General features: G+C 40.0%; 1 protein-coding gene across 1 annotated transcript in view; it reads right to left on the reverse strand.

Annotated features, from left to right (window-relative positions):
- The window catches only part of ANKFN1 (ankyrin repeat and fibronectin type III domain containing 1), a 387,619-nt gene that overhangs the window by 12,277 nt on the left and 361,849 nt on the right, over nucleotides 1–13,493 (reverse strand). The window contains exon 19 of the mRNA XM_084862549.1: nucleotides 4,614–4,780. Coding sequence (XP_084718675.1) covers nucleotides 4,614–4,780 — 167 coding nt within the window. The remainder of the gene's footprint in view (nucleotides 1–4,613; nucleotides 4,781–13,493) is intronic.

Below are 13,493 nucleotides of genomic sequence, written 5' to 3' on the forward strand. Positions count from 1 at the left end.
GGCTGGCCAGGGAGTGGGAGGGGCCATGGGAGGTTGGCCAGCCAGCCCTGATGGGGGCAAATCAGGGATGGCTAGTCAGGGGGAGGGACCTGCTGGAGGGAGGGACCGTGGGAGGTTGGTCGGTGGCGGGGAGGGACTGGGGGAGGTTGGCTAGCCACTGGAGGTTGGCTGTGGGAGTGCATTGACCGCCAGGGGGAAGCTCCTATGTTGAGCATCTGCTCCCTGGTGGTCATTGCACATCATAGCGACCAGATGTTCCACCATTTGGTCAATTTGCATATTAGCCTTTTTTTTATATATAGGATAATAAAAGAGTAAAAATTACTTTATATGGCAAAATATATGATTAAGTTAAGGATTTTGAGAGGAGGAGTTTATTGTGGATTATCTGGGTGGGACCTAATTCCAATGATAAATGTCCTCATAAGACATTCCTACAAGAGTGAGGCAGAGGGAGATTTGTCAGACAGAAGAGAAGAAGGCAATGTAGCTACACAAGCAGAGGTTGAAGTGATGTGGCCACAAGTCAAGAAGCTGGGAGAAGCAGAGAGCAGATTGTCCTGTAGAGCCTAACTAGGGCGTGTGGCCCTATCAACACCTTGATTTCAGATTTCTGGCCTTCAGAATAGAGACAATAAATTTCTCTTATTTTAAGCCACTCTGTTTGTGGGCATTTGTTACAGCAACCACAGGAATCTAATTACAATTATTAATAGTCACTACTTGTTTCTTTGGATAAGATTGTTTCTGCCTATTGCTGAGGATGGATAGTGAGATTTAGTGTAAAAAAATTTTAAAATTACTAGTATGTGTAGAAACAATGTTTATTTCTTAAATTTCCTTAGTAAGGAAGTGAAGAGGTATTAACTGAAGAAAAATTAAAAGCATAGGTACAGAGAAACCTGTAGACTGAATTTAACAGACTTAGCTAAGTAGCTTTAAAAGAAGTACAATTTTCACCCATTTTACCTTATACTGTTGATCTAAAAATAACTGACAACATAATCCCCCTGATTTTAAGGTCCAAATTCAGCTTCTAAAGACTTGCTGACATGTTTTTAAAAAGAAAGACCATGAACTCCCTACGTCTATTGGTTAAAAATTCTGCATCTATTTCTCACCCTGCCTTTTAAAAATTTTGGTTTTCATCCCATGAATTACACCCCTTTTTCTGTACTCAGGCAAGATAATATTTTTATTAAAATGTAAAGGTGATTGGTTTTCTCAGAGCACAGTTACAAGGTGCTTGAGGGGATGATAGATTGGCTATATTTAATGAGCTGTGTTTCTATTACAGCTTAGGAGCATTTGAAGCATTACAGTATATAAATTATAGCCTAATTGCCCTTTAGGCTTTAGCAGCTAAAACTACAGCGAACTTCAAGTCTCTGCACTTTGACATTTGTGCTGCGTGTGCTGTCTATAAAGCCTGTCTACCTTATCTGTGATTTTCTGCACCTTCCTGGTCCAGCCCTTCCCTTTTCTGGCCACACTCCTTGGCTTCTTTTCCTCACTGTATTTACATAGACTCCCTTGCTCTTTACAATGTTTGGTTTGTGTAGTAACTTCAACACTGTCTTAGATCTGGAATCATATAAATGTTCTCGCTGCTGGCGGTTGCCTCTGCAAGTTACGGTGTGTGGTGGGCTGAGCTGTTAATGCCACTGCATGAGTGGCTACAGCTGGTTTTCATTCTGAGAGAGACTGAGAAGCCCAGATAGATAAGGGGATAGGTAATATCACATTGTCTTCTGTCAGTTAAGGTATCCATGCTATATGGAATGAGGCATCCCACTGAAGGCTAAGGGTGCAGAGAGGTGGTCTGATTTTATCCTGGCCAAGAATTGCTTTTTTTTTTTTTTTTTTTTTTTTTAACCCTTTGGTAATTGGCTTTTATCCACATCTATGTGTACCTGGCTGGGTGGAAGGAGTATGTAGAGGGGCTCTCAAGTTACCTACCTGCTTTGGGAGACCAGAGCAGGCTAGAACTTTGAAGAATTCCTGGCCTGGCCTTCCTTTATCCATCCCACTTAATGGTGCAAAGAAAGGGAAAGAGAAAAAGGCAGTGGAGCCCAAAGCTGGGTGACGAAGAAAGGAGCAAGGACAGTAGCATCAGGGAGTAAGACTGCGGTGGGGAACTCCTGGAGGGGTTTGAGAGTGACAGCTGCAGAAATTCAGCCTTCTTCGAAGAACCGATTGAATTCAGGGAGGCTTACATGGAATAAAGCAGAAACCGAACCTAAGGCATGGTTAAAAATTGCTTCTCTAAAAATATTTATGGTGGTTATTATGGTGGTTAAAGAAGCTATGAAGTGTTAGAGTCAACCAGGCCCTTAGAAGTCATCTAGTCCAGCCATTGCCAACCTTTCGGACCTCATGGACCACCAGTGGTCCACGGTTGGCGACTGCTGATCTAGTCCAATCCTTTCATTTCACATGTGAGGAAATCGAAGCCCCTGAGGATCAAATGAATTGTTCCATACTGAAAGGTTTATCAGAAGATTACAGACTAAAAATGTACGTTGATTGACTTCCTGTTATTATTCTTATTCTCTTCCACTGTACCTTATATTAGGTTCAAAAGATAAGCCAGTCTTTCATATTCTCCTTATGCTTCATTCTCCCTACACCCCCCACCCCCACCTTTTTCTGTGTTCCACTTTTACTGAAAATAAAATAAATGATGTAAATGTTTTGAGTTTTTAAACAGTACATTCTCAGGTCAAGAGAGCAAACAACTTCCTAAAAGGTTTATTTCTTTAGTTTGAGAGGTCACCTGAGATATCTCATTGACAGGATGAGAGGACTTGGATAGGATTTGCCTGCTTACCACTTTGCAAGTATATTATAATATCTTCTTCCTGAGTACTTAATAAATTCCAGGTTTTACATATTTATATTTCAAAGCATTCTCCCTTCTTATTAATGAGTGAATAAATGAATATATAATTTATTAGATACTTATGTGCAGGCATTTTGCTGAGTGCTTTACATGATTATCTTGTTGAATTCTCTTAGTAACATTATGAGCTAGTGTTGTTATTATCATCTCTGTTTTACAGATGAGGAGGTTGGGAGTTAGAGAAACTTATTTGCCCAGTGCATAGTATTTTCTCATCTTAGATCATCATTATTTCTCACTGGATGGTTCTAATAGCTTTGTATGTGATTTCTCTGTACTTTGTTTTCTCCTTAAATCCAGGAATGATATGCAAATTATGTAGTGAGCATGGCCATTGAGAATGGGTGCTTAATATAAACAGCAAGTATGGCTACACCTCTGCACACAGGAGGACTATCCTGCTCTGCTTGAATCTATCCTCAACATCTATGAGAACCTATAATTTACCTTCTCCAAAACTTTGGCCAGGTCCCTACTGTCTGCAGAATAAAGTGCAAATTTCTTACACTGGCTTTTAATAAAATCCTTGTAGTCTAATCTCTGCTACTTTTATTTTTTCCCCCGTTTCTTACCACCCTTCACTCAATTTATGTCCCAACTTATCTTGACTACTCATCATTCCCAAGTACTATTTTTTTTCTGTACTTTCTGCCTTGTCTGTTTATACTTTTTCTTTGGATTCCCCAATCACCCAGGCTATTTGTTAGTTTGGGAGGAGCTAGGTAGTTTAACCTATCTCCCTAGGCCCAGCTCAGATCTCAGATATCAGTTACATGCTCTATGGTAAGCTCTCTTATACCCACAAATGTAAGTTCATTTTGTTGATACAGAACTTTTTTAAAAATTTCTCTTTTGGCACCTAACTCATTTTACAAATTGTATTTATACACATTTCTTGTCTTCCTTAATGAATTTTAAACACTCTAAGGTTAGGGACCATGCCTAATTCAACTTTGTATTTCCCTTACAGTGCCTGACAACTGGATGTTAAATAAATATTTATCATAGTGATATTTATTACAGAGCTATTGTACTCATTTTGTGAATTGGGTAACTATAGGCAGAAAGATCGTAAGATTTGTCCAAGGGATTTAGAGGCAAGGTAAGACCAAATTCACATTTTCTTAGTGACTAGTTTAGTACCTCTAGCACAAGACCCTAAGGTGGTTACTGTAAGGTCTTTCCAAACAAGACCATGGACAGGGTATACACTTTTCTAACCTCTGTAGCTACACATTAAAGTGTCAGAGTGTCAAAATGTTGTGAGAAAGAAGTTCAAAGCATGAGGAATCTTAAGTCCAATGTGATTTGGGTTAACATAAAATAGTGGATCATTTTCTTCTCTTTTTCTTTGGGGTAAGAATTAATACAATGTTTCTGTTGGATTTGTCAGTGGGCTACTAGGTAAGAATAATATTCTGATCACTACTTCTTGTGGCAGTGATTTTTCTCTCTCTATGGGAAACCACTGCTATCCGCCACAGTGGCTGATGCAGCTCTTAGCAACGCTGTGATTTATCTCTAGCTTTTTCTTAAGCCTTTGTTTCAAAATGCACATTTCCCTGACTTCTGGATTTTCACCAAATCATCAGGCTCCTTGCACACTGTGGTCTTTAAATTAGCCCAGATGGCTGTTCTTTCTCATACATATTTCTCATCCCCACCCTGCCTTTTCTTCCTTCCCTTCACCTCAGAAGAAACAAACTGTTACCTGAATGAAATCTAAAACTTGCTGGTGTCTTTGTTTGGCAGCTGCAACCTCGCTGTCTGAGATCGCTTCCCTCAGGGACTGTTGGGTATTCAGAGAATCCAGCTCCACAACAGCAGAAAGGCGGCAATACAGACTAATAAATTTCTCCCTGTAGCTGCAAAAGTGAACTGGAAAATGGACAAGCAAAATAAAACATGTTAAGATCTGGTATCAAAATAGAGAAATTCATACCTCAGAGAAAACAAGTTGAATGAAAACATGATTTATTAATCCTATCAGTGGAAAATATTAAGCCATAAATAAATTATAAATGCACTTTTAAGGAGCCAGTTGTCTGGTTTTAGTCAGACAGTATTCCCTTTTAAGGTTTACCAAGTCCTGGAAAGGTATGGGGAAATGGGGTTGGCTCAAGCTGTAGTTTATGATGCTCAGCCCCTAAAGTTGGGGCTGAGGATATATACACATATATATGTGTATATCATATATAAATTATTTATATATTGGAGAAATGAATTTGTTTATCACTTTAAAGAAAAAAGCCAAGCAACAATTTGAAATTTAGTTTTGATTCCCATGTCTGATTTCCAGTATGTATTTTGTATGCTTCTCTCCAAGGCCAGAAGTCCCAGAAGATAGGAGTAATGTTTATCTCAGGGTATCTTTTGCCGGTCTGGTGAAGTTCCCTAAGGATCCAGTTTAATGGGTTTAATCCTCTTCCTGCCCCTCTGCTCCTCTGGAAGGATGATAAGAGTGGAAGCCTTAACAGACCATATTTTTTTTTCAACAGACTTGGCCTTCCTCCCTCAAAAGACAGTGGGCCAGAGGCCAGGGTCAACAGTCTAATCTTCATGTCCATCATGGAGGAGGGAGACAGGAGTGTGGGACTCAGCCTGCTGCAGACAGCCTGAGATGGTCAGATTCTCCATACTTCTCTGACTGGCTATGATCACGTAACCATTTTAGATGCCAGTGGAATGAGGAATGCATCCTGATTCAGATAGCGTAGTACCAATGTCTTCCAGGCATCGTTTAATTTGGAGACTCACTCTCTAGAAACCTCACTCTATGTACTTATGACCTATATCAGTATGTCCCATGCTTTGGAAAGAATGTTGTTATAATGCAATAAATAGGTGGAAACATTTTCATTCTGGCTTTCGATGAGGAAGTTTAGGAAGATCTAATTACTTCCCTTAGGCCTCTTCACTGTTGATTCGTGCGACCTAGTAAGGAAGCTAAAAACCACAGGACCTTAAAATGGGGCATCTGGTCATCTCTGCACCTCAGTGAGGAAGCCCTACTTCTCTGCATGTTGAGAAATCTCTATGACCCTACATTTCCCTTCTTACAGCTGCCTGCTTCCTTACTTGATTTCCTCTTAGAGTGAATCTCAGGTAGGTGTGAGGGTAACCTGCTCTGTTTGTTTTTCCTCAGGTGGAAGTGGAGGAGAAGAATGGGGTGAGGGCTTCAGTGGCCCATTTTTACTCCAGCTGTGCACATTTCAAGGACGTATTTTTTACTCAGGTAGCCTCAGTTTTGGTGGTTGATTTTTCTCTCTCGTGTCAGATCCTTCCTTTCTATTTCCTCTATTCTAGCACTTGTCTTACACACAGAAGAACTGATTTCATATAACCTCTTGGTAAATAACCAACTATTGAGCTCCTCCTAAATGATCTACTTTTCCCAGATTAACAGCCATAGAGCTCCCTCTTGACTTCAGGATCAAATTTCAACATCTAATTGCCATAAGGAAAGTTTCTTGCAATCTAGGATTTGAATTTATCTTCAATCTTTCATTTTGCATCACCTTCCATCCCCCACTTCCACTCACATTGACCCTAGACTTTGGTCAGGCTGAACTTATATAAGTCCTTTTGTACTTATATGCTTTTAAATATGCTTTTTCCTTGTCCTCAAATCCCCTTCTCTAAGTACCTCTGGGTCAGCTTCATCTGATACTTGAATGTCTTCTCAGTGAAATCTTCACTGACACCTACCTCTTCCCCTCCAAGCACAATTAGAAATTAGTTTCTTTCTCTTTTGTACTCCTAGAGCACTAGTTTCCAAATATATCAGGACACTTATCCTACTTTATTGTAATTACGTGTTTACTTGACTGCCTTGGTATTAAATCGATTTCTTTGAGGGCAAGAACCAGGCCTCCTATTAATTTTCATTTCCTCAAAACTTGGAACATTAGATCTTCTCAATTAATGATTATTGACTGAACAACAACAAAAATGCACAAATCTGAAGAGGGCAGACCTTTCCTCCTAAGTTTCTTCTTTCCCTCTCACTGTGCTCTTGATTTTCCTGTTTTAAAGGATGTGTTCCATGTCGGTGATACTTACTGACAGTCTTCAGGAAAGAGTCACCGTTACTTGGTAGCTTACTCTTAGCACTTGTAGCTCCCTGAATGTCTCTTTATACCTTTCAAGGAGGGGTTACATCTTGTTAGTACTTGACAGATGCCCTCTCATTGGCTGGGGAGTGAAGAGAGTGAGGTGTCTCACAGGCTGCCTTTTCAAACCAAGTTGTTAAGAAAAAAAACCTCCTTTCCCTTCTTTCTGAAATGTGACTTGGAAGATAGGGAGAGGGACTAAAGAATTTCTTTAAAAGAAGCACTATATCAGTTTCATCTAAATTCTAAAACACTAGGGAGTCCACAATTACCTCTTGTGTCTTCTTGTGGTAGGTGTCTTGGATCAGTGGGTGGTCTCAGAGTGCCCACACCACCCGTGCCACTCACCACAGTGACCTACGAGGACACTTCATATACAATGCTGCACTTTCCTGCCCTAGTGGTTTTTATCCAGAGCCTTTAATGTTACTTTAACAAATTTTACTTTAACATAGTCTTTTGTGGTTTAGCAATGATACATTTGGTAGCCATCACTGAAGAGGGGAAGATAGACGGGAAGCTTCTAATTCTTTTATAATGTGAATCACATGCATTTTACAGACAAAATGGTAAAGGGTAAGTAATGCATTATCTGGGCCACATTACTAATTTGTTAGTAATTTACAAAGTAAGTCTCAGTTTCTGTGGCGTTGTCTCTGTCTTTTCTCAATATAAGATAGTGACAGACTATAAAATGCAGTTGGCACCAACGTAAGAGGCCATATTGGAATATAGTAGTGGAAAGTACTCAGGCTTAGGTATCAGACAGAACTGGGTTTGAATCATTGTTCTGCCGCTCACTACCTGTATGATCATGGGCATGTAACCTCTGGGAGCCTCCGTTTTCTCATATCTAAGTCAGGCATAATAATGCCTCCCTAGGATTAAGTAATATAAAATACATAAAGTGCCCAGCACAACATGTGACACATATAAGATATGAAATAAATGTTTATTCACACCCCTATCCTATCCTTCCAGGAAGAATGAGACATTGGGTAGATTATTAGAACAGGATTGAGATGAGAATGTTCTCACTAAAGATCTCTAACTCAGTATAAGTTCTAATCAGTCTGGGTCATATAGCCTAGTTTGGAGGCTAAGGAATCAGCAAAATTACCTCCTGGGTCACTTTTAGTTCCATGATTCTTTGCCAACATGTCAGAAAGAACTTGGGCACAAGATGACCCTCTAACAATTCCTGGTAGTAAATGAGTTGACAGTTGAAATTTAGGAATGATATTCTAAATCATGAAAAATGGGCATCAGGAATGAGGATTGAGGCTGTGCCATTTCTTGTAAGCCTGTGGCCTGGATTCCATTAGGCTCAATGCCTGGATATCCCACAGGCACCTCAAAACTCATCATTTGTCAAACTGAACTCATCATCTCTCTCCTCCCCCAAACCTGTTCCTCCCCTCATAATTTCTATTTTGGTAGATGGCAACATTATCCATCTCAGCACCTTATTCAGACTCTATGGCTCCTCCATCTTGCTCTTCAACCACATTAAATCAATCACAAGGTCCTATTGATTTTAACTCCTAAAATCCTCTTGCCTCTGCTTTCCTCTCTATACCCCTATTGTGGCAATGTGGGTTTGGGTTCTTATCATTGTCCATATGGACAACTCCACTCTCTTAAGTGTCTCATTGCCTCTAGTCTCAGCTCTTTGTGTGTGTGTGTTTTGGTTCTCTTACAATCCATCCTTCACAGACCTGCTAAAAAACAATAAAATTATATTATTCCTTTTCTTAAATCTTTTAGTGACTTCCCATTGCCTATCGAATAATGTCTAACATCTTTAGGATGGCATAAGTAGCTCTTGGTGATTTGGACCTTTTTAATTTTTAGTTTCATCTCCTGTCACTCTTCAGATGCCTTAAGCATCTGTCACAATGAGCTACTAAGAGTATACTTAGTTGGGCTCCATTTCCCCAGGTCTCCAAGCCTTTGTGCATGCTGTTCCTTATGCTTAAAGTGATTTTCTTTTTCTGCTCTGCCTTTTCTTTCATTTTTCTGGATATTTGTTTATCTTTCAAGGCCTGGCTCATATGTTATCTTTGTAAGAAAGGATTAGGTGTCTTTCCTCTGAAATTCAACAGTCTATCTCTTACAACAGTGCTTTCGTTGTATTGGGACTGTTGGTATGGATGTCTGTAGCCTCTACTGGACTCTAGGCTTCTGATAGGAAGATTGTGTCTTACTAATGTCCTTACGTCCAGCCCCAGCATAGGACTTGGCATAGAGGAAACTCAGTAAATATTTATTGAATGAAGGATGTAGCCCAGCACTGAAATATGAAATACATACCGGGCTTCAAATTAAAAAAAAAAATCTCCCAGTTTTCCAGTTTTTTAATCTTGGAAGTCCAATCAGTATGAATCATAGACCCAAGGAAATCAATAAAAATTAGCTTTCCTAATCATAGGACTGCTGTCAATGTTGACTGCACATAGGGTCAAGGCAGGGCAGCCTCCTTAGTGCAGGCTAGGCAAATTCTCAAGAGGCCACATCCCTGGACAGTTTCTAAGGGCTCATGATTCTCCTTTTCCTTTTGTTTCTGGAACAGTATAAATAGTGACCTTTGTCAGCCCCCAGCACATGCTTTATTACTGCAGAGGAGTGCTGTCCTGCTTTTATCCAAAGGATAGGGGAGTGTCAGCCCTCAGGCTGTGGAGGGGGAGTAGGTCTGAACTGTACCTCTTTGCCTCAGCTCAGCCCTGCTCACAGAGATCTCACATCCTCCTGTGTAACAGTCTCTTTCCACCACAATTAACTCTGTGGAGAAACACTTTATGGGTCTGCCCCAGCCTAGTCTTTACTTCAGGATGCAGAGGGCTAAGCTCTTTATTGTTTTGTCCTTGCTAGATCTATTTAGTGCTGGAATAGGCCCAGATGCAGTTTTCCATAGCTGGTTAGCAAGTTATTTATGATTCACTAAGGCCACTGGCAGAAACATAGTCAGTCTGCCAAATCTCAAATACTTCCATTGGGGCAGGGATGGCTTACACTAGTCAAACTGAGATATAGTGTAATGCTTATTCTATTATAATTTACATATGTCCATAATTTGCACATTTTCAAGCTTTGTTTTAGTTTCCCATGTTGTCAATATAGTTTTATAAGTTCCGGTTGAATGTCCAACAACGTTCTCTTTCTCAGTAATGCTTAGTGTATGTGTTGACCTTTTACTTTGTATCTTTCTAGGGAAGAAAGGAGTCCCTACTTCTAAGAAAAAAGTAAAAATTGCTTAGTATTTTTCTTAGAAGGGCTTAGGCCCACTATAGCAAGTTCTTAGACATTGCTATAGAAGATGTTATTAAATGCTTAGTGGGCTGTGATAATCTATCTCTGGGGAAGCTCTGATTACTTGGGGATAAGATTCTTATTAAGGCCCAGCAATATTTTAAAAATTGTTGCTGGTGGTGCTGAAGTACGGTAAGCATTGTCCCATTAATTTCCTGTTACTGCTAACATTTCCTCCTGATCCCTAGAAAAGACTAATAGATTAATGTATGCCAATGGAACCAAGCCCGTCCAAGTGGTCTTTCCTGGAAGCTTACATGGTGTTCATTAATCAGCTGGATCACCAATGATATAACAAAGGGGGACCAGGAGGGTAAGAAGGTATGTTTTAATATGGGAAAAAACATTAAAGTTAGGAACTATTGAGACCCAGGCTTTGATTGGTGGCCTGGGGTTCATAGGTAAAGAATAGTATTTGATGGTCTTACATTGCTTTTAATATTAAGAAAAGTGGGCAGGTCAAAAAGATAAGCACTGTTGGATTCTGTTACTGTGCTAACCAAATCCGTAGTTCTGTAAATTCCTAAAATGTCTTTCCCTCTGTTTTCTAGGCAGCACTACTTCAAGTGTGGTGCATGGACTGGCAGCATCAGTGTCAGCTGAGAGCTTGTTAGAAATGCACATGTCCAGTCCTTTTCCCAGACCTTCCAACTCTATCTCTAGAGGGGGGCTTCAGGAATCTGATTTATTAGCAGGCTCTCCAAGTGATTCTCATGCACATTCAAGTTTGAAAAGCATTGTTCTAGGGCAGTGGTCGGCAAACTCATTATTCAACAGAGCCTAATATCAACAGTACAACAATTGAAATTTCTTTTGAGAGCCAAATTTTTTAAACTTAAACTTCTTCTAATGCCACTTTTTCAAAATAGACTCGCTCAGGCCATGGTATTTTGTGGAAGAGCCACACTCTAGGGGCCAAAGAGCCACATGTGGCTCGAGAGCCGCAGTTTGCCGACCACTGTTCTAGGGTGTCATATCCTAAAGTGTGTTTTCTGTGGTTTTTTAGTAAGTGCCATGCCAAAAATGAACCCAGTCATTGTCAAATGAATTTGGAAAATGCTAGGTTAAACACAGTTAAGCTTTTAAATTTTGTGTGTGTGTGTGTATGTGTATGTGGGGGACAGGGACTACCAGATTTTGCAGAGCTTTTTAATATGTTACTCTACTGCTCACAGTTCTCCATTGGATTTACACTTACAGTAAAATCTAAAATTATCATCATGGCCTGTGATGTACTGCATGGTCTGGCACCTATTGACTCTAATCTCATTTTCTATCTCTGTTGCTTTTGCTCACTACAATCTGCCTACAATGATCTCCTAGCCTAGTGGTCGGCAAACCGCGACTGAAAACTGACTTCTGCACATGGGCCATGAAGTTTCAATCGCACTGTATGTGCACGCCTGCACGTGGTAGTTTGTAGAAGAGCCACATTCAAGGGGCCAAAAAGTAGCATGTGGCTCGTGAGCCGTGGTTTGCCAACCACTGTCCTAGCCAGACACACTCTTACTTTAAGGCCTTTGCACTTTCTGTTCTCATTGCATGAAAATTTGATCTCTGTTCAAATGTATCTTTTGCAAAGAGGCCTTCCCAGGTCATCCTGTACAAAATTGTATCTCCTGTTACTTTACTCCAGTCCCATACCGTGATTTATTTTTCTTTATAGCCCTCACTACTGTCTGACATTTACAATATTATTTTTTTGTTGATTGATTTACTATTTGTATACTACACTAGAATGAACATTCCATGAAGAGTTTGTTCAGTGCTGATTCTTCTAGAATAGTGCTTGGCACATAGCAAGTTACTTAAATATTTATTAATGAACAAATGAATGGCTAAAGTGAACCATAAAATAGAAACAATACTAGGACAAAATTTGGCTGCTCAATAGCAATGCATGCACCTTCCAGAAAACAGAATAGAGAGGAAACTTGTAGGACTTGGTTTTGGGAATCATATACCGTTATGATTGATACCAAATCATTGAGTGTTCCCACCAAAGCCATTGAGGCATGGGGAAATGAATTTCATGTATTTTTCTCTGTAATTATGGAACAATAATGATCATTCCACACAGGATGGACTCCTAGTTATTTCTCTAAAGTGTTTTCCTTAGTTCATTTCCCTGTTAATTATCAATTATCTATCCCTGGGAAATCATTCATTTTCATGGCTTTAGTTGTTATCAATAGATATTGGTCAATTTCTGGGTTTAGTACCCAGCTTCCTCTCCTGTGTTGCTACTGCCAAATACTCAGATACTGAGCTGAAAACATCACTTTTTTTCTTCTCATACTTCCTGTAATGGCAGCAATAATCTTACAGTTTTTGAGGCTGAAAACTATGGGGATACTTTAGAAGTTTCTAGAGTTTACCTGTTCTCATTCAAATAGTTGCCCTATCTTACTGATTACTCCCAGTGTTATATCTTAATAAAAGACTAATATGCAAGTTGACTGAGCAGCAGAACAACCGGTTGCTATGATGTTCACTGACCACCAGGGGACAGATGCTCAATGCAGGAGCTGCCCCCTGGTGGTCAGTGTCTTCTGCAGCTGGGAGTGCTGCTCAACTGGAAGCTGGGCTCACAGCTGGGCTCTCACCGGTGGTGGGACCCTCTTCGCTTGTGCTGCAGTCAGACATCCCCCCAAGGGCTCCCAGGCCGGGAGGGATGGAGGCCAGGCTGAGGGACCTCCCCTTGAGTGCACGAAATCTGTGCACCAGCCTTTAGTATATATTTGGTTTTGTTTGTATCCTAACACTGGACTTTTATAGTAACATCTGAACTATTCCCCCTCAACCCAGCTTCCAATCCATCTTAAACAGATTCTTCAGCCTGAGTCTTAAGATACTGCCCAGTATGGCCATAACATCCATATAGCTTTATGGCTATGATGTCCTCATTATTTTTCTGATCTAGCCAGACTATCTTTTCCTCACTCTTTGTGAGTTCTTATATTCTCATGTATTTGCTCATTCTGCTCCACCTAATAAGACAGTTTTATTTTTTCTTATTTTAATATCACTTATTGCTGGTGATTGTGGCACATTTTACCTCATTCAATAATTATTTGTATTCTTATTTTACTCCTACCACTAAATTAAAAGCCTAGTGAGGACAGAGCTTTTGTCTTACTAATCACTGCATCTCCACATTAGGCCTCAGT

Source organism: Pipistrellus hanaki (genome assembly GCF_964339955.1).
Source record: "Pipistrellus hanaki genome assembly, chromosome: 16".
Classification (NCBI taxonomy): Eukaryota; Metazoa; Chordata; class Mammalia; order Chiroptera; family Vespertilionidae; genus Pipistrellus; species Pipistrellus hanaki.